This window comes from Protopterus annectens, chromosome 14.part0 (genome assembly GCF_019279795.1).
Source record: "Protopterus annectens isolate FY-2018-M chromosome 14.part0, PAN1.0, whole genome shotgun sequence".
Classification (NCBI taxonomy): domain Eukaryota; kingdom Metazoa; phylum Chordata; order Ceratodontiformes; family Protopteridae; genus Protopterus; species Protopterus annectens.
The window spans coordinates 1,039,959,961-1,039,981,339 of NC_056748.1; the positions used below are offsets into that span (position 1 = coordinate 1,039,959,961).

The 21,379-nt window shown below is 41.6% G+C and overlaps 1 protein-coding gene across 2 annotated transcripts in view; it reads right to left on the minus strand.

Annotated features, from left to right (window-relative positions):
• ZMYM3 (zinc finger MYM-type containing 3) overlaps positions 1–21,379 on the minus strand; it is a 3,891,108-nt gene that overhangs the window by 2,356,903 nt on the left and 1,512,826 nt on the right. For both annotated transcript variants that reach the window (XM_044056844.1, XM_044056843.1), the window contains exon 9: positions 13,376–13,491. In XM_044056844.1, the coding sequence (XP_043912779.1) occupies positions 13,376–13,491 (116 nt within the window). The remainder of the gene's footprint in view (positions 1–13,375; positions 13,492–21,379) is intronic.

Genomic DNA, 21,379 nt, shown 5'->3' on the forward strand with positions numbered 1-21,379 from the left:
TTCCCTTATTGGGATATGCAGTTATGCCTCTTAAGTCTAGAGTTACTAACCAAGCATTCCTGCCTAGCATAGGCAGTAGCTGTTGTAAAGTCAGCATTTTGAATTTTGGAATGTCCAGGAATGTGTTCACAATCGATAAGTCCAGAATTGGACGCCATGAATTGTCTTTTCTGGGTACCAGGAAAAGTCTTGAATAAAAACCTTGTCCTTTTTCCTTTTCTGGTACTGGTTGAATAGCCCCCCATATCCATGAGGGACATGGGCCTCTGCCCACTGGTTTTGTGGCAGATCCGGCCATCTGTTTGGAATTGGCAAAGTATGGAAATTAAATCTGTACCCCTGGGATACTATGTTTAATACCCACTTGTCCTGGGTAATTAATTGCCAATTGTGAGCATGAAGTGCTACTTTTCCCTTTCCAAGGGGGCTGCTAAAAGATAAGTGCTTGGTGATGGTAGAGGAAAAGTCATTGAGACTGCTTACTGTAGGGTTGTGCTTTGTTTCCTCCAGTTTTGGAGGTGGAGGCACCCCATTGTTTTGACCTGTGAGAACCCTGTGATTGGTATCTGGAGCCTTTTGAGAGCCTGAATTTGCCTTACGTGGCTCTGTTGGACACAGGAAAGGACCAGTTTTTAGTAGGCCAGTGTCTACTGAACCTGGGTGGCTGCACTTGTAAGAAATCTTTTACAGTTTGCATAGATTTAGCTTTATCTTCCATTTTCTTTAAAACCTCTTCTGCCTTATTACCAAACAAAGTATCATTCTGCAAAGGGGCATCCAACAATTTAGCTTTAACATGATCAGGCAGATTTTGCTCCTTGAGCCAGGCATGCCTTCTAATCACAGATCCAGTAATGGCGGCCCTACAAGAGGACTCCAAGGAATCAAAACCACATAGCAAAATATGCTTTCCAACCTGTTCTATTGAATGCAATAATTCCTGTAACTCTTTATTTTCCACACAATCAGAAATCAACATAATTTTCTGTTTCAATAAGCCCATAACATGCTGTTGATATTTAAGCATATGAAACTGGCAGTTTAAGGCCCTAGTTGCCAAGGCTGCAGATGTACAAACCTTCTTTCCCCATCTATCCAGTGCCCTGGAATATCTGTCAGAGGGGGTAGGATTTTTGGCTGTAGAGGCCTTTACACCCTTGGGACCCTGAGAAATAGTCTCAGGATCAGCAGCAGGATTTTTGAATAGAAATTTGTGGGAGTCAGGAGCCCTGTAATATCTGTCTGGCTTACTAGGAGCCGGAGGCAGGGAATCAGGAGCCATGCTCGATTCCAAAAACACATCATCAACAACGTCTAATACAGGAGGTATTGCCAAAGGCCTATGCTGAGGAAGAAGGAAATCCCCAAGACACTTTTGATTCAGAGAAGTCCTGACTCTCCCAGTGAAAATGTTCCCTTAAATTATGCAAAGTCTCTCCAAAAGAGTAATCCTCAGGAGAAGATGCAGATGGGATGGATTCCTCTGCATTAGAATCCTCATAGGGTGGAATATAAAATTCCTGATCAGAAAGAAATGAAAACCTGATCTGAAGATTTATAATCAGTGCCTTGCCTAGGCCTCTTAGCGGGGGGGGGCTGATCAAGGTAATTAAATCCTCAGCCATTTTGATCATCTGTTTTTTAGGCATAGGGGCCTGAGCACGTGGCTCATGCATCAGTTTTTTAGACATAGAAGCTGTTTTTGACCTTGTTTTTAAGGCTGGCATTGGTTTAAAATAAAAATGTTGAGACCTGAAAACACCCTCAGAAGCCGGTGCCTGCTCAGCGGCTCCGGACCCATCCAAGGGAGAGAAATCCACGGGTTCAATACTCTGAGAATCTCGCGGCATACCAGACTCCAAATGGGTCTCGGTAGAGGCCTGCGATTCAAAAGTAGCAGGTACCATGGGCTGCGAAAGCGCCTCGCTGAGTACCGGCGAACCGGCGACTGGCTTAGAAGAAGCTTCATCATCGGTTTTGGACCTCGACAGTCTGTCTCTGTCTTTTTCTTTGCGTTTTTTGTGAACTCCGGTAGTCGGATTGCTAACCAATGACATTTCAGGATAACTGAATCTTGAACCAAAATATTTAGAAGCAAAAATATGCCGACGCTTAATAGTGCATTGGTTAAATCTAGCACAAAACCGACAGCAAGGCATGTGGTGATCTGAGCCTTGGCAAGGAATACGGTACAAATTAAAATCCTTATGAGGTATTTGCTTCCCACAAGTAATGCAATTATTAACTTTTACTGACATCAGTAAGGAGCAAGAAAAAGTTTCCCCAACAGGGTACTTGGCTTTAGTTTGAAGACTTAGGTTCTGAAACTCGAATGCAAAAATTTCAGGAGTCGGCCGACCGGCACTTGCGAACTGCTTCTGCTTTGGGCACCGCGTGGCAAGAAAGACTGAATAAAATGGCGTCGGCAGCATGTTGACACCCCTGATGACCTGACGTCATGGAAGCAACTGACGCAGGACCCAAGATTTTGTTATTCAGGACGACTGAGGGCAACCTGCCAGCAGATTACCCAAATGTAATGACTGCAACAGTGAAACACGAAGAACATCTCCACCCATTCCAACTGTGATCAGCTCTGAGGATGACCTTGGACATGTGCTATCAAATGTGGAGGCCAGGAAGAGACGGCTCTGAAAACCTTGGAGTCAACTCCACCACCGGGAACCTGACACCAATGCACCAGCTCCGGGAATCATCTTAATTTGACAGCATCAGAGTAGACAGATTAATGTTTACAGTAGACACCAAAGTTCCTTGGACTGCTGGATCCAACTAAGGTGCGTTGGAGGGGGTTGGACCTATGTGAATTCTTTTTGAAAACTGAACCAGTACCAGAGGAAAATGTGACAGGGTCGATGTGCCTGTCACCTTCGGGAATGGTGCTGTGAGGGTTCCAACTAGATCTGTGAACTCAAAAATTTCCTTATCATTCGGTCAACATCCATTTCCATGGCACTTCAGGTAGCTCTGATTGACCTTCACAATGACACCATTGAAGAAAGTCTGGAAGGGCAACTGTGTAGTAAGATGGTTGAACAGAGATGAAGGCTCACCAGCCCCGGAGAAAGTGTAGCATGAGGACAGGGTGTTTGGACTGAAACGCCTCGATGTTTAAGGTAAAGGACCAAAGACCAGCTGGATTCAGGGACATTTTCCTTGATTTTTCAAGTCTCTTTTCTTCCGATTTATTTTCTTCAGACCCTTTTTACTGACTACTTCTCCTTTTCTCTATGCTTTTATTTAGACTTATCCTTTTCTTTCCCTTTTTTGTCCTTATGCTGACAGAATCTGAAGCTGGTCCCACATTCAGAAGACATAGCTAGGGAGATAGACAAGTGTTTGTGGAACAGTAAGCCTTTTAGAATGAGTCTCCCTCTCCTGCCTTGAACAACCCTATACCCAAAGGCAGCACACATATCACAATTAGCCTGTAAATGAGCAGCACTTAAGCAATAAACTCAAAGAGAGTGCGGTTCATGAGGAAGGATCTTGTGTCCATAAGCCAAGCACTTTTTAAAACCAAAGGGCTTGGCTGACATCAGAAAAAAAATTTAACTACATAGAAATCCAGACTTATCAAACACACATTATGTTAAATTCTATAAAAGTTGTACACAATTCCAATAAGAAGAAATTTAGAAAATTATCTAGAAAAGACTCATCACACGCTTAAGTAAAATCCTCGACTACACTACATTATACTACAAATCCTAAAAGGAGGAGTCATACAAAAGGAAAATATCAAAAAAGTCTTTCACATATCATGAAATATTGACAGAACTCTTAAACACATCTGGATGAATCACGCAGCAAACAAGCTCGGAGATAAATTATTAAGAAGGAGGGGATTATGGGGAGGGGAAGGGAAGAGTCAAAGTCTCGGATCCAAAGCTCTGGAAGAAGGTGCCGAGGTCAGAGTCAAACACAAATGTTGAATCTGAGTAAAACAGACAATGCTGGATCAAATGTTATACATTCCGAAAGCCGTCCAGATAGACTGACCTTTGATACGCTTTGACCCCATTTAGCTTTTGAGAAAGCAATGAAAAAATAGTCAGATTTCTTCATACGCTTAAGTTCTGTGTAGACAAAATCTGGTCTGTGAACATCTAGTAAGCACAAAATATGCTCTCCTTTGACAAACTTTTGGGAAAAATACTGGCAAATTGATCATCTGATTAAGGTTCACTTTGGGTGCCACCTTAGGAAGGAAAGTGGGGTTGGGTCTGAAGGATTTTATGTGGGAGGGGAAGATGGCAAAGGTCAACTTGGATAAGCTGATTCTTCCAAAAGAACAAGGTGGACTAGGATTATCCAATTTGAGGGGGTATTTTAGAGCAACACAGTTAAGGCTCTTCTACACATCACAAGCAGAAAACTAAAACTCAAAGTGGAAAGAGACAATGATGACATGGGGGGGGGGCTCAAGAAACAAAGAGAGATTGGGATTTTGGATGCAGACTCTTAAAGAGAACAGCAACAATCATACAGAATATTATATTCATAAAATAGCAGGGAGTATTTTTAGAACTAAACTATGATTGGAATGGAGAAGAGGATTCTGCCAATAAGGATGCCGGCAATTAGGGATACAGACAAGAGACAAGGGGGGGCTGGAATTTACTGTTGAAAACTGTCAAAGGAATCAAGGTATTGGGAGCAAATAACTAGAAAGGGAAAGTTAATAGAATGGGAAGATGCCAAGAATTTCTTTTGACTGCAGGTTAGGGATTGCCTTTCCTATTAAGGACTGATATCAGAATATAGGCAAAGAGAAAGAAATGGGGGGGGGTCTTAAACGAAAGACTAGCACTGGTAGAGTTTTTAAATGAATCTAGAACAGAAGCTGCCATTAAAAGGGGAATAATAAGTAGAACATATAAAATATTGCATGATAACTATAAGAATCAATCAGAGATGGGGATACATGTGTATCTCCCAAACATGCAACAAAGTCTAGAAGATTTAGGACCTTTGCCTGGAAGTGTTTACCTAGGTATCTGTATACCCCAAGTACACTCCAAAGAATTTTTCCTCAGTTGGATAGCAAATGTTGGAGGTATGATGGGGAAGAAAGAGGCAGTTGGGAACATATTTTTTGGGACTGTAATGAGTGGGCAGAGTTTAAAAATTCCCTGTGGACCGCTCTGTTGGGGATGCTAGGTGAAGAGACGGGGTTGAATGGAGAGATGATTTTTTTGAGCAAAGATAAAAGACTCAAATTGCCTAGACGTAGTAAAGCCTTTCTGAGTCTAATTATGGTGGCTGCCAAAAAAGCAATTACTAGGAATGGAAATCAAAGTCTAAACCAACTTTACTAGAAACAGTGAATAGAGTAACAGAGATAAAACAAATGGAATTGGGATCTTTAGAAAAGGGAAGGAGCAAACTACATAGGAAAAAATTGGAATTGTGGGAACAATATATGCAGATAAAGAATGAGGTTTAAAAGGAGGCAGAACCTGAATGAGCTGTATAATGTTTAACTGACAATGACTGGTTAGATCAGAAGTGATGTATAATGTTTGCAACTACAGTTGTTTCAATGGTATCTGTGACGCATAATGTTTGCAACTAAAGTGGTATCAACATTTGTTTTACATTTATATAAATGTAAGACTACCTATGTCATATGTGATAATTTAATAGAGATGTTTTTTGCAAAAAAAAAAAAAAGTCAAGTCGTTTGTCAGGGGCACTGTCTTTATGGAAAATCATTTACAGAGGTTTACTAGACGGTGCAGAAACCCTCCTAGCAGAAGTAACCGCCACTAGAAAAAGTTTTCCACAAGAGAAATTTTAAGTCCACTGTGGTAAGTGATTCAAAGAGCTTGAACTAAGGCTTGAAGCATAATGTTAACATTCCACAGAGGTAGGTCGCAATAAGAATGTTCCCTTGAGAAAGACTTTAGAAATCTTAAGTGAAGCTGTGGGCAATTGATTGTGTCCAATGTGAAAGTTAAAAATGGCTTCCATTTGTACACTGATTGTTGAGAAATTGGAGCCCTCCCATAAAAGGCCTGATAAGAAGCCCAGGATGGAAGGAAGAGGTGCCAAGAATTAATCCACTACCTTGGAAGAAGCCCAGATAGAAAACATTTTTCATTTGCTTCTATACCCTTTTCTAGTAATCAACTTTTGTGAAGCTAACAAACTATGAAGCACTGAAGAGGACATCCTGACAGCTTTAGCCACAGTCAGAATTTGAGAAACCATGCAGTTAGTTTTAAGGTCTTTAGGTCCAACAGAGGTTAGTCCAGATGGGTGACTCAGGAGTAACGGATGATGATTAAACATCCAGGGTGCTGTACTAGATGAGACCACAGAAAGGGGAAACAAACCTACCGGGGCCAAAACAGAGCAATGAGGATCACTCTTGTTCTTGCACCTTTTGGCTTTCTGAATGAAATTTATCAAAGGTACACAGGAAAGAAAGCGTGCAGGAGACCCAGGGGCCAGTTGTAGACTACAGCATCCCTTGGTGACTAAGCCAGTGGAAGGATCAGGGCAAAGTAATTGCTGCACTTGTTGTTTAGGTAATGAAGCAAAAATGAACACAGCAAGGTTGGCCTAGCATCTAAACATTTGAGATGCCACCGTTTGATCGAGGGACCACTTCCAAGGCAGAAGAATGGTCCTGCTCAACTTGTCCGCTAGAACACTGAAACTCCCTGGAATGCATATTGCTAAAAGAAAGCAACAGGAAGATATTGCCCGTTGCCATACTATCATGGGTTCTTGGCAAACTGGATACAAAACTGGTTCCCCTTTGCTTGTTGATATACCAGACTACTGCCATGTTTGTCCAGCTGGATAGAAATCATATCCTCAAAAAGTGAGTCCTGAAAAGCCTGTAATGCCAGGACGACTGCCCTTATCTCCAAGATACTGATGTGAAGACTGGCCTTCAGGGGTGACCAAGAACACTAAACTGTCCTCCCTTCAAAATGCCCCCTGAGTAGGTAAGGCATCCATGGTTACTGTAGCCAGTGGGATTGATAAAGAGAATGGCCTACTTTCGACTACTACCGGGAAGATCAACCTGCAACTGATATGATCCCTGCAGATACGTGTCAGGTGAATTTGTACATGAAGAGGACGAGACCTTCGTGACCACTGAACTGACAGGGTCCACTGAAGCACTCTAACATAATACCTCACCTGGAGACCTAACGTGATCACTGAAGCCATCAACACTAGTGAACAAAGGATGAGTCTCACTGGAGGAGAGGGATGTTGAAGACCCTGAAGAGCTACCTCATGTAGAAATAATATTCTGCACTCTGGAAGTTTGGCATTCTGAATGACCATATTGAGATGGCATCCGATAAACTCTATATGATGAGTGTAAGTCAACTGGCTCTTTGCCCAACTGACTTTGTAATCCCATACCTCTGGACAAGTTAGAGCAAGAAATCCAGCTGTTAGACCAGAAGATCCCTGGTTGTAGCGGCAAGGAACCAATCATCTAGATATGGAACACCTGGAACCCTAGCAGTCTCAGACACACTGCTACTACTGCCATGCTTTTGGGGAACACCCGGGGGTCTGTGCTGAGAACAAAAGGCAGTGCCCTGAACTGAAAATTACTGGCCCCCAGCCAGAAATAGAGAAACCTCCTAGACTGCTTTTCTATCATGATATGATAGCAGGCATCCTGCAGATCTATAGAACACCTCCAATCATCCTTCCTCAGCAGACAGCAAATGGACTCAATCATAGCCATACAGAATTTCATCTTTTTTCCCCAAACTGACTGAGATGACTTAGGTCCAGAACTGGCCTGAGGAACCCCTGTTTTTTTCATTAAAAAAACATCTAGAATAGACTTCGGATAATAACCGGTCTAGGGGGACCTCCCGAATGACTTTTTCTAGCACTTTTTTATTCTTCTTCTTACTTCTCTTGCTGTGGATTCTGTCTGAATGGATGGGAATTCAAGTATCTTTTGTGATGGCCTTCCCAGCTTGAGGGTGCAGGGATAAGTGCCCCTGACTGCCTCCAGAGTTTGGTAGTCAAGTAAGCCTTAAGGAGCACTGATAAGATTTCTTGATGAAAGGACCATGAAATCCCTAATTCCACTGTCTACCTCTGCCCCTAGGGTGACGTCCATTAAGGGCGATGTCCATTAGAACTGCCTCCCCTCTGCCTTGGGGGAGGGGGGGTCTGTCAGCAGGAGCATCCTGGTGAAAATCCTGCGACTTTCTAAACTATATCTTTTCCCCTCTCTCTGGTTCCTAGAGAAGATCCTCTGAGGGTTTGAAAAATGCATTCCAATGGCAGACAGGGTCTATCTATCTTGTTGGATCCTGGTAAGGGTTTCCTTGACCTTAGGTTTGAAAAAAGTTGAACCATCAAAAGAGGCATTAATGAAGGATATATTAAAGCTCTCTCTAAAGTCACATAATCGCAGCCAGGAGTGTTGGCAGTTAGCTATGCCAGTGCCTGCTGCTCTAGTTATACCATCAGTTGCACTGGAAAGCAGATGTATGGATATACTGGACATGGATTGTAAGGTAGGCAATTGGGAGTCCATTGCTTTTTAGCGCTACTCTGGTAAGTTACTAGAGAGATACTAAGTAAACTCTTTGATCAACTCCCTCTGAAAACATCATATAGGCAAGATAGCTCAGCTCCCTAAGTGCAGAGGTTACTGATGCACCCATCTACAGTGGATATAAAAAGTCTACACACCCCTGTTAAAATCCCAGGTTTTATGATATAAAAAAAATTAGACCACAATAAATCATTTCAAAACTTTTCCCATCTTTAATGTGACCTATAACCTGTACAATTCAATTGAAAAACAAACAAATCTGTTACGGGAAAAATATAAAAAATAAAAAACATACAATAAGCTGATTGAGTAAGTTTGCACACCCTTAAACTAATACGTTGTTGAAGCACCTTTTGATTTAATTACAACATTCAGTCTTCTTGGGTACACACCTGCCATCAGTTAAAGAGACTCTGATTTAACCCCAAATAAAGTTCAGCTGTCCTAGTAGGATTTTCCTGACATTTACACAGTTGCCTGCTACAGCAAAAGCCATGGTTTGCAGACAGCTTACAAAGCATCAAAGGGATCTCACTGTTGAAACGCATCAGTCAGGAGAAGGATACAAAAAAATTTCCACAGCATTGGCTATACCATGGAATGGAGTGAAGACAGTTATCAAAAAGTGGAGAAAATACGGGACAACAGTGACTTTGCAAAGAACTGGACGTCCCTCCAAAACTGATGAAAAGACCAGGTGAAAACTGGTCAGGGAGGTTGCCAAGAGACCTACAGCAAAACTAAAGGAGCTGCAGGAATTTTTGGCAAATACTGGTTGTGTGCTACATATGACAACAATCTCTCATATTCTCTGTATGTCTGGACTATGGGGTAGGGTTGCAAGACAGAAGCCTTTTCTTACACAGAAAAACATCCAGGCCAGGCTAAAATTTGCAAAAGAATATATCAAGTCTCCTAAAAGCATGTGCGAAAATGTATTATGGTCTGACAAAACCAAGGTTGAACATTTTAGCCACAATTCCAAAAGGTACTTTTGGTGCAAAAACACTTCGAATCACCAAAAGAACACCACCCACATGGTGAAGCATAGTGGTGGCAGTATCATGCTTTGGGGTTGCTTTTCTTCAGCTGGAACTGGGGCTTTATTCAAGGTGGAGGGAATTATGAACAGTTCCAAATACCAGTCACGTTTGGCCAAAAACCTTCAGGCGTCTGCTAGAAAGCTGAAGATTAAGAGGAAGCTCACCTTTCAGCACGACAATGACCCCAAGCAGATATCCAAATTAACAAAAGAATGGCCTCCCCAGAAAAAATGTAAGTTTTGGAATGGCCCAGCCAGAGCCCAGACTTAAATCCAATAAAAAATCTGTGGGATGACCTGAAGAGGGCTGTGCACAACAGATGCCCTTGCAATATGACAGATTTGGAGCGCTTTTACAAGGAAGAGTGGGCAAATATTGCCAAGTCAAGATGCGCCATGCTGATAGACTCCTACCCAAGAAGACAATGTTGTATTTGAATCAAAAGGTGCTGCAACAAAGTATTAGTTTAAGGGTGTGCACACTTATGCAACCAGCTTATTGTACCTTTTTTATTTGTTATATTTTTCCCCTAACAGATTTGTTTGCTTTTCAATTGAATTGTACAGGTTATAGGTCATATTAAGGTGGGAAAAGTTTTGAAATGATTTATTTTGGTCTCATTTTTTTATATCACAAAAACCTGGCATTTTAACAGGGGTGTGTACACCTTTTATATCCAGTGCATTTCCCTAACCTGTCCAAAACCTTTAATTCCCTGTCGGGGGGGGGAACAGAGAGTTTTTTGTTTGTAGCACAGACCCTTGCTCCAATGCTTTCTATCTTTAAGGGTGACCAAGATCTTGTCTGTTTTTTTCTGAACTGGCTTCACCATATCAGGATCCTTCCATGACAGTTGAGCTACTAGATGTATGAGGTAATCAGTGGGCAGCTTCACCCAAGGCCCAGATGAGCCAGCGCCAAAAGTCTCAAGGAACATAAACTCTTCAGGAGAGAGTGCATTAGTGGACTATCTTCCTTACTGTTTCATCAATTCTAGGATGTCACCAAAGGTAACGTCTTCCAGAGGGGATCGTGGGGGCCCTTCACCATTATCCTAGTCTGTCACCCGTGACTGACTCCGGACAGAAGTACAAACGTCTCCTCTTGCACTGCCATTTCCTAGGATCCTGTCTCAGGTGGGCTTCAACAAAAGGATCAGAATCAGACTGGGAACATCAAGTTTCCCTACGGCCAAGTGAAGCTGACTGTCCCAGAAAATCTGGACATGTGGAGTCTGTAACAGAATCAAATAAGAGTTGAGACGGAGCAGAATTTATGAAAGGCAGCTCTTATCTTGCTCTGGCCAGAACCCTTCCAAATGCCTTGAAAACCGAGGCTGCGATTGAAGCCAAAGAGTCATTCTTCCTATCCAAAATAGTAGTATCCTCTGAACCGACCTGCCCCAGCTCTGTGGCTAACACTGGAGCCAAGCTATCAAGAGATGACACCACAAGGAGTAGAGACAGATTCAAAAGCTTCAAAGTCAACTCAACTCTCTGAGACTCATCCCAGTCAGACAACATCAGAGATGATACAGTAAGAGACACTGCGCCATAGCAGAGGTCAAAAGGACTTTCAGCTCTGACATGGTTGCTCTGAGAAGGCTGGCTCCCATGGAAACCAGACCTAAAGGTCAGACCGGTATAGGAGAAACTAACAGTGGGGTACTTGGACCTGTATCTAGCTGGCCCGAAGGGGACAGCATCAGGAGAGCCCCTAACTGGATCTGTGTCCTTAAGAACCTCTGCATTATCCAGATGACATCCTCTTTAGTAAGGCTTCTCAATAAATAGAAGGACCTTGAAAAAGATGCCACTGAAGGTGGTCTGGAAGAATGCATCTCCTGAAGAAAAGGTGAATGGAGCCTAGAACCCACAGGTGCTAATAAGAAACAAGGAGGCGGCATTGGAGACAAGATCTGAGAAACCATCAGATCTGTTTTCCTAGGAGTCTTCTGTACCAGACTAAAGATTTCCAATGGACCTGGGGACTGCTTTCTTTCCTTCTCTGATCTCTTTTAAATCACTTCAGGTTCATCTTTTCTCTCCTTGGACTTGATCATTTTTTTCTTTGGCTTTGGTTTACCTGCTCTTTTTGCTGGAGAAGCTGAAGATGTAGATAAGTAAAAGATGCTAAAGAGGAAGGTTGTTAAGTCGTAATCTGACCTTTGAGAACCAGCCTGTTCATTCGAACCTGTAAGATCCTGGTTCCCGAAGAGGCACAAGACATCACAGTTTGTATGCAGGTGTGCTGCCCCCATTACACAGGGCGATGACTGAAGAGAAGGCAGACATAAGGTGTCAGATAAGAGGCCCCAATGCTTAGGGAAGAACACGGAAGAAATAGCATATGGTCTTGAGATGGCAGCATGGCACCTAGCATAAATATCAAATTATGCTCCCTAAGGGTGCTGTCCCTCACCCATGGGAATAGGTCTCAGCATGTCAACAGCACATGGATATCCAGTTTATGCACTGATCTAGAAGGAGAAGAACTAAGATGGTCTCGATAATCCTGGTACATAAGCAAAAGGAATACACTCACGGATCCCAAGTTTAACCTCCAATACTTTTATTCAAAGGCTCAAGGGAGCACACTCAGCTGGCTGGGAAACGGTCAAACTCTGGATGCTCCTGTGTGGAAGCATCAGAAATGGCACCCTGGGAATATGTTTGCCAGGAGTGCATCTCTACCCCTTCTCTCATGATGGGAAAATGGGTAACAGGGTGATTCCCCTTATGACTAGGGACAGATCAAAGCAAACAAGGAATGGTAGATGGTCTCAAGACAGATTTAGTGACAGACTGCTTTGGCCAGTGCCTGGCACCCTGACAAGTCACTTTTACCCATCAGTCCACCACTGACCACAGACTGCAAAAACAGCCCTACAGCCTCTCCATGGGTACCCTCTAGACACCATCTGGGTTGTGACAAAGACATGATGCTTCTCTTGTCAACTCCTGTACATGGCCACAACAATGTGTGACTTGCCTGTTAACAGTGCTCCACATTGTGCTCTTCTACAAAAATGGGATACTCATTGTAAATCTAGCATCTGGTGGGGATTCAGTCTTTTTTAAACTGGTAGCCATTTTACTTTTTGATGGGCTAATGCTAATATTATAAGATACAAAAATGTTGCAGGAATGTTTAAAAAGTTTATGCTCTGATGTTAGTGACAGAAACAGGGGAAGAAGTTGTTTCACTGGGTTCAGTAAACTGCACTTAATCTGTATTTTAGATCAGCTACTGCAACTACCAAACTGCCTTCCCTTTCCACTTGCATGTATGTTTTTGAATACAAAATCACAAGAAACTGACCAATATAATACAATATCCTATAATACTATAAACAAGTTTTTCTTGTGTTTGGTGCATCACAATCTGCTAATGTGCAAACTGTTGAGATATTACAGACTGCAAAATGGCACAAAAAAGAAACAAACTGGATGCTGTTTTCATGAATATTAACATAACCAAGCATATACAAAACATAACAATGATACAATGAAATAATCTGCATTAGGTTATTAGACGTTCCTTCAAAACAATATATAAAGTTAATGTTAAAAGCAGACCCATAATCATTTTAGAGCAAATAAACAGTAACAATAGCTCATTCTACTAGCTAATGTTAAGAACTACTGCAAGGCTGATAAATAGATCAGCTGAACGGCTGTAAATCTGTGAAGCATTTCCTTGATCATTAACTTTGCTTATTTACACTGAACTACAAATAGAGAAACATATTTACCTGGAACTTAGTCCAGCATCTTGGGCTACAGAACTGATAAACAACTCTGTCGGTCTTGTTGTAGTACACTGGCTGAGACAGACTCCGCCTACAGAAGCTGCAAGGTCTGGTTTGATCTTATGTAGATGAAAAAGATAAATGCAAAATAAGTGAGTGAGAAACTGTTATCCAAAATAATTATGCTTAAGAAATGACGGTTTTCAAAATATGAAGATTAACACACTGTCTGTGACTTAACAGGAGCAAAGATGATGTGAACATTCACCATGCCAGCTATCTTCAGAGCAACACATGCAGCAGCTTTCACCTATCTAATATGCAGAGATGATGACCCACAAATGTTCAACAAAAGCAAGAAATCTTATTTTCTAGTACACATGCTGGCATGTCACATCCTTTGCAGTCCGCATCAATACCCTGTAGCACCTGTCACCCTGAGGAAATAATGCCAAAAGCGAAAAACTACCAATGCAAACAGATGTGTAAAACACATGCAACAAGAATTGCCTTTACAAAGAGTTTCTGAATTGACATCCTTAAAAACAGTCAGGAGCAGATGGGGAAACACTTTTAAAAACAGGAGCAAATGGGGAAACACATTTTTTGCTGCAGCAACTGCCTTCCATTTAGAAATACTCAAACTGTATTAGCCATTTTTTGCCTCCTACAGCAAATAACACTTGCATAAAAAATAAAAATTCAAGTAATGTCCAAAAAGGCAAGGACAGTATAAAGCAAGAGAATAGATAAAGAGGGCAAAGACTAAGTTCAGCACTGTAAATGGGGAAAGGCACTATATTAAATGCTTAGCTACCTCCTTCCAAAAGGATACAACAAAACACATCATTTTCTAAGATTTTTTTAATATCAAGGTTGCCTCTTCTGCCAAAATTAATGGTTGAAATGACTTGAATAGTTTCTTAACTTTATATAACCAATACTGCAGCTACCTGAAGAGGTCAAGAATACAAACGGCACACCCTAATCCCAACACTGAAAATGAAAAACATGGATGCAAGCACAGATTAACGTTTCACTCAGCCACTGCTTTTGAAAAGAAAAGGGACTGCATTACAACAATACCTTATTCTAATGAAAGACTAAGCTATTTGCACAGAGGGCCTGAACGTCAGAGAACTTTTAACATGATGAAAATCATCGCTAACCATTTCCAACTACATGACAGAACACAGTTCAAATGGAAGAATACGGAACAACTTCCTAAGCGTCAATCCAAACACAATTCTCCAAGAGGACTATTACTCCTGTATAAATTGGGAGAACTTGTATATCCCCTAGCACATATGTCCAGAGAGATTTCTAAGACTTAATTTACAAAAACTCTCTGGACCAGTTAGTCCTCACCAAACTGGGGCGACAAAATCCTGGATATGGTCCTTACCAATATAGGACAGCTGTGTACCATATCAAATGTAACCCTCCACTCCCTCCCTAGTCAAATAATTTCATAAATTAGTAACATTCACCATAAGACTGAAACCAGAATCATCTTCCAACACCTCAGTATTAAGAGATTACACTGAGGCTAATCTACTTAAACTGAGTGAAGACCTGTCCAAATTCAGTATCCCCTCCCAACATGATGACCCCATTGTGTACAGAATCCTTTACTGCCAAATTCCTGTCTCATGTAAATAACTGCATAGAGACACCCATCTCTCTCTCTCTCTCAGAAGTAAATACAATGCAAAATACAAAAATAAACCCATATAGTGGAATTCAAATATAAACAGGCTCTACAAGACAAAAAACACTTGCTGAATATAAAAACAAATGCAACTCACATTATGCCAAAACTGCTCTTGCTAAACTTAAAAGGGAACCCTGGCTCCTGATTAAATCAACCAAAGTCAGCTATGAGTTAAAACAGCCACCCAGGCAAAAGACAACCACGAAGCCTTCTTCAACTATGTTAGAAACCTAAAAAATAATGCCCAGCACTGCAGAGAATTAATACTAAATGATAACTACTCCAACACAGAACACACAGTCAATCTACTAACAAGATAAATTTAGTTCAAACTTCGCCCTCTCTCCCCCGCAACATTCCTAGACAACATACCCACAGCTATACCCCCTCCCTCAAATCTCCCCCAAAAAACAAGTCCTTAAGGTGATTTCTAAGGACAAAAAAAATGCTTTTATGGGGCCAGATGACATGCCATAATGCCTTCTGACCATCCTGAAAGTCAAACCACTCCCTTGCCTGATAAAAAGTATATATATATTTAGAAAGCTTGTCAGGAAACTATTACTCTGTTATTTTTGTTTTACTTGGATCGCTTGTCTGTGTACTTAATAAAGGATTTTCGACTGGAAACAGACTGCCTGCCTTGCTTGGATTACTTATGAATAATTAGTAATTCTGTAAAATATTTCAAATTATATATTTTTTATTATTTTTTTGACTCAAGATTAGTTTAAGTTCGCTACTTCTACTACTATTGTCTGATCTGATTAATATACAGCGATTAACTAGAGATATATGGACTGAAAATCTTCCAAACGAAGAAAAGAAAACCCCTTGACACCCCCAACTGGATTCTGCCCCACGAGTAAATAAAGATGTGAATGGGCTAATTCAGACACACCTCCAAAACATCCTCAGTTGGATATATGGCTTAGTCTTGATAGACACTATCTCAGTAAAAAGGCTAAGTGAGGTTCTCAACACACAAGGGTCTTTAATTCTGAAACTGTACAGTCAAAAGTAATGGCCAGCAGGAATGGTCTCTCCCCTGAAACATGGACTTCAAGTTCATCATACTAGCTGGTTCAAGAGAGAGTGAAAATATATGTTAATCACAATCACCATCTCTGAAGAAGAACTGTTCTTCAAAGGTCGTGGAAGATGCAAAACAACTTTATACAACTTCACAGGTCTGTGATAAGCCACAATTCAAATTTTCACATGATCATAATACATCTCCATGGAAGAAGAACTGGCCTTGACCGTGGGATAACTGAGATCAAAATTAAATGAATGTGTGAGACAGGAAAATCACTAGCAGGCTAACCAAATGAGGGAGAGAACAATATCAGTCTACCCAAACAAATATTTTTCCACTCAGCTGTTTACATCTGTACATTTTCCAGCAGTCAGACTACAACTTGAGAAGTTTTCTTACAAAATGCTTATCTCAGATTCATCACACTTTCTTTACAAAGTAGTGTGCTCTAAAGGATTTCTATCAAAAGAAGCTCATAGTGAAGCTGAAAACAAAAACAAGCCACAATGCATTGAACAGGCTAAGGTACATTTTCTCACTGATTGAGAAACTGAAAACCATTTTGAAACTTCTGTGCCAAACAACCAAAGCTCCTCACTGCTGTAATGTTATTACACTGGCAAGATGTTTCAATAAACTGTAACTGGGGAAACTAAGCTTTTTTGTGCAGAAAGGTTGGGGTGCTGGGGGTTTTAATAACGAACTAAATAAATTGAGAAAGGCATCTGATGCAGTATTCAAAGAAAAAAAAAAAAAGGGTCTATATTACATCATTGAACTGCAACAAGCTCGAATGATGTAATATCGAAAATTAAAGTCCAAAACCTGGAAATAGCTAAGCCAGGACACATCGACTGAAAAAAAAAATTGGTGGGCCATTTTTGGGGCTTTGCTATTTCCTCCACTGTGGTGCGATCTCAGAGTTGGTATATTTAAGTACGGGGAGTGTGGGGGGCGAAGCCCCTCACTTTAGGTTAAGTTTCAGGTTGCAGGTTTTTTTTGTTTTCGTTAGGGAACAGCAATTTTTTCCCCTGGGGAAAAAAATTGCTGTTTGCTGTTCTTTGTGTTCGCTATTTTACTGTTTCGATATTAGGGTATGATATTACATCGTTCGAACTTTTTGAAGTTTGACGATGTAATATACACCCAAAAAAAATGCTGTTCCTCAGATCACCTATACTTCAAGGTAGCCCAACCAGACAGAGGCAAAGAGCAAAATAGTACTAAACACCCACCAGAAATAATCTGCTTTTGCCACTACATGCCAAACCTCATTTCAAATATAAAATGAGCTGTAGAGATTTGATCTAGATTCAAATTAACACATCCAACTATGGACTTCCACAACAAGCAATGTAATCCCTGTGAACTCTTAGAGCTGCTTCTAGGCATGTGTTTCAGACATTCAATTTTTCATTCACTGGGGATGCAGACTGATCCAACATGGAACTTTTTCGGCACAGTGGTTCAATACCTTGTTCTGTATTCCTGAACATGTAAAGGTACTATAATGTGCCTTTGATCCAGCATATCATACTGACCCACTTAACAGAGGTGGCAGAACCAAATGTGCTCTTTGTTTCTGCAAAAAGACTGACCTGGTGCTACATTAGCGACAGTCCTAGGTCCTGCAGCCCATTTGGTGTCTCTAGAGTATATAAAATGCATATAATGATGCAGAAGAGTAATAACAATACACAGATACATTGATGTTTGAAAAAACATGAAAATACTATCCCATTTTCTCCTGTAAAATCTCTTTCTCCCCTACTAGCCATAAATGCATGGCATCTCACATCACAAACATCCATTTATATATTTTACTTTAATTTCAAGCCCACAGCCACTGAAAGCCACCTACTCAGATGCCACCTTAAGACAGCATAGCATGAAAGGTGTGTGCATGTGTAGGGATTTCCTGAAATGGTCTGCCTTAATTATGTTCCTTTCCTTGAAATAAGCATGCAAAAACATGTGATGCACTGGATGATTTGTAGACATGGGAGTTCTGATCTGCACTAGAAAACTTTAACCTTTGTTAAGGCACACAAACACAGTGGTAACACATCCCCCAGAAGAAAAGTGTTGCAGATCCTTGAACTTTCCTTAGACCAAGTAGCCCTATAGCAATCAAGGTATGTTGCAAAACTTGGGTCACTTATGACATAGTCAAAAACCTTAGAGCTGAGTCCACACCATGAGGAAATAATACATACGTAAAAATCACATCAACTCATCTGTGAGAGAATTCTCTACAGTCCATTTTTATTTTTATTCCTTTGATTGGAAATGCATGCATCTCCCACCACTGCCTGCCACAGCATCAACAGCAAGGAGAGGAGGCATGCTTGGCCTGCACACATGTAAGTTCACTAATGAAAGAAGAAGCATAATGACGAAAGAGAAGGAAAACATACATGGATAAGTTTCTGCCCAACAATTTATTTTGCATTTGTTTACTGGGAAAGTCCAACTGGACAAAGCCCATTTTCAGCGGAGGCCCGGGGCGAAAAGCTCCAAATAAAGAAAATACAGCATAGAGATATGTAACACAGACAGATTAAATTAAGAAAGTGTAAAACAAACTTACAAAATTCAAATAAATGCACATGTGAAATTTGTAAATAGTAAATTAGAACACTTCTGTATAGTACAAAATACAGAAGTAACAACAAAATATTTATACAAAAATAACAAGAAGTTATATACTCACCATAACATTCGATGTATGTAGTGCATCTCGCCTCACATTCTTACCAATGGGTTCGGAGCCAAATGTCGACTCCAACTCGGCCATACTTTAGCTCAAAGTCTTTCAATTGGCTGGGCCAAGATGGTATCCCATGCTGCACTGCTCTCTATCCCCAGATCTAGTTTGCTGCGAGCACCAGCACTCACTCTCCATGCATAACACCACCTAAGGAAGGAAGAACAAACCAAGAATGAAGGGAACTCTGAAACCAGGCCTAACCTCCAGGACAGGGGAAGGCGGGGGGGGGGGGTAAGTAAGAATGTGAGGCGAGATGGACTACATACATCAAACGTTATGGTGAGTACATAACTTTGTGATGTTATGTAGTCCAATCTCACCTACATTCTTATCCGTGGGACAGTGTCCCCAGCAACTGAATCCTGGGAGGCTTCGTGGAAAATACTCCTGAGCACTGTGGAACCAAAGGAAGACCTGCCTCTAGATACCGCATTTAACTTGTAATGAGTAACAAAGGTGTGAGGAGATGCCCAAGTAGCCGCAGCACAAATATCATCCATAGACAATCTGGCCTGAAAAGCTGTAGAAGTAGATACAGACCGGGTAGAGTGAGCCTTCACTCGAAACAGTAAATCTCTTCCCCCTGAAGTATAAATGAAAGAAATACAACTGGAAATCCACCTGGACAAAGTGACTTTGGAAACAAGAGACCCAATTCTGTTTTCCGAAAATGAAACAAACAACTAATCAGATTTTCTGAGGTCCTTCGTTCTGTGCAAATAAAATCGTAATTGTCTGCGCACATCCAACTGATGAAATTTAAATTCTGCCTTGTTCGAGAACTGAGGAAAAAACACTGTTAAGTCAATGGATTGGTTAAGGTTACTAACTGACGCTACTTTGGGAAGAAAGGAAGGATTCGGTCTGAGAGAAACCCTGTCCTTATGAAAAATCAAATGAGGTGGTTTAATTGATTAAGCTTGAAGCTCCGAAACACATCTGGCTGATGTAAAGGCTACCAAAAAGACAGTCTTCCAAGTTAAGAATTTTAAATCACAAGTGGCTGCAGGCTCAAAGGGGGGTGAAGTAAGACCCTGAAGAACAAAGTTTAAGTCCCAAGGAATAACAGGTTTAAAGACAGGAGGACGAAGCAACAAAGTGCCTTTCAGGAAAGCCTTACAGAGTCTATGTGCCATTAGACTAGGTTCATCTGCGACATGAAAGGTAGAAATCGCCGCCAACTGGACTTTAATGGTTGTGGCATCTGATCCCTGGTTGAAAAGCATAGAAAGGAACTCCCAATACTGATGAGATTGGAGTTGTGTAAGGGTCAATTTGTTTGGCATGAGCCCAGATGGAAAATCTCTTCCATTTGCTGTAATAAATCTTCCTGGTCAAAGGCTTATGAAAGGAAGACAGAATATGAATTACCTTCGGCGAAAAATGGTGAAGCCTAACTAATGACGGAAGTGGAGTAGCCAGGCTGTCAACTGGAGGGTCCAAAGAGGGGGATGGAGCTGCCTTTACATGTGAGTCAGTAAATCTGGTTGTGGGTAAAGAATCCATGGAGCGTACATGAGATAAGGATGGAGAAAGGGGAACCAAATTTGACGAGGCCAGTGTGGAGTAATCAGAATCATTTTGTTTCCCAAGGACTGCACTTTCTGAATAACCTTTGACAGCAAAGGAAGCGGAGGGAAGGCATATAGTAGACCGGAGGGCCAATCGTGGACTACAGCATTCCTGGGTGACTCCCTCTGAGGGGGGATAAGGGTGAAGTAGCTGCTGCATTTGGCATTGAGGGGGCTGGCAAAAAGGTCCCAGCAAGGCTGACCCCACCTGTGGAAAATCTGCTCCGCAACTTGACAGTTCAGGGACCACTCGTGAGGCATCAGAATAGCTCTGCTTAGCCTGTCTGCGATCACACTGGACTTCACCAGAATGTGTGTTGCTACCAGAAAACGTTGGGAAGACACTGCCCACTGCCACAATCACATGGCCTCTCTGCAAAGGGGATACGACTTGGTTCCTCCCTGTTTGTTCAGATACCATACCACCGACATATTGTCTGAGTGGATTGCAATAGTCCCGAGAGGAAGAAAGCTCTGAAGTGCTTGCAACGCTAGTAGCACTGCTCTTATCTCCAGGACACTGATATGCAGATGCATCTTGTGCTCTTGCCACATGCCTTGGACTGCCCTACCTAGATAATGCCCCCCCCCCCATCTAGGAGACATCCGTGGTCACCGTGGCAACCGGAGGCGAAGGAACAAAGGGCTTTCCCGCACTGAGGTTGTCGGTGTGAAGCCACCAAATGAGATCCTGTTTGCACCTGGCTGTGAGTAGAATAGGGTGAGAAAGTGGAAGACGTTGAAGAAACCACTGGGCGAAGAGTAGCCACTGAAGGAGCCTCATATGTAACCTTGCCAGGGGGACTAATATAATCGTAGCAGCCATCGTCCCCAAAAATCGGAGGACCAATCTTGCCTTCACTCTTCTCAGAGGGAGCAAGGCGTAAATCTGTTGTTGTAAGACTCTGATTCT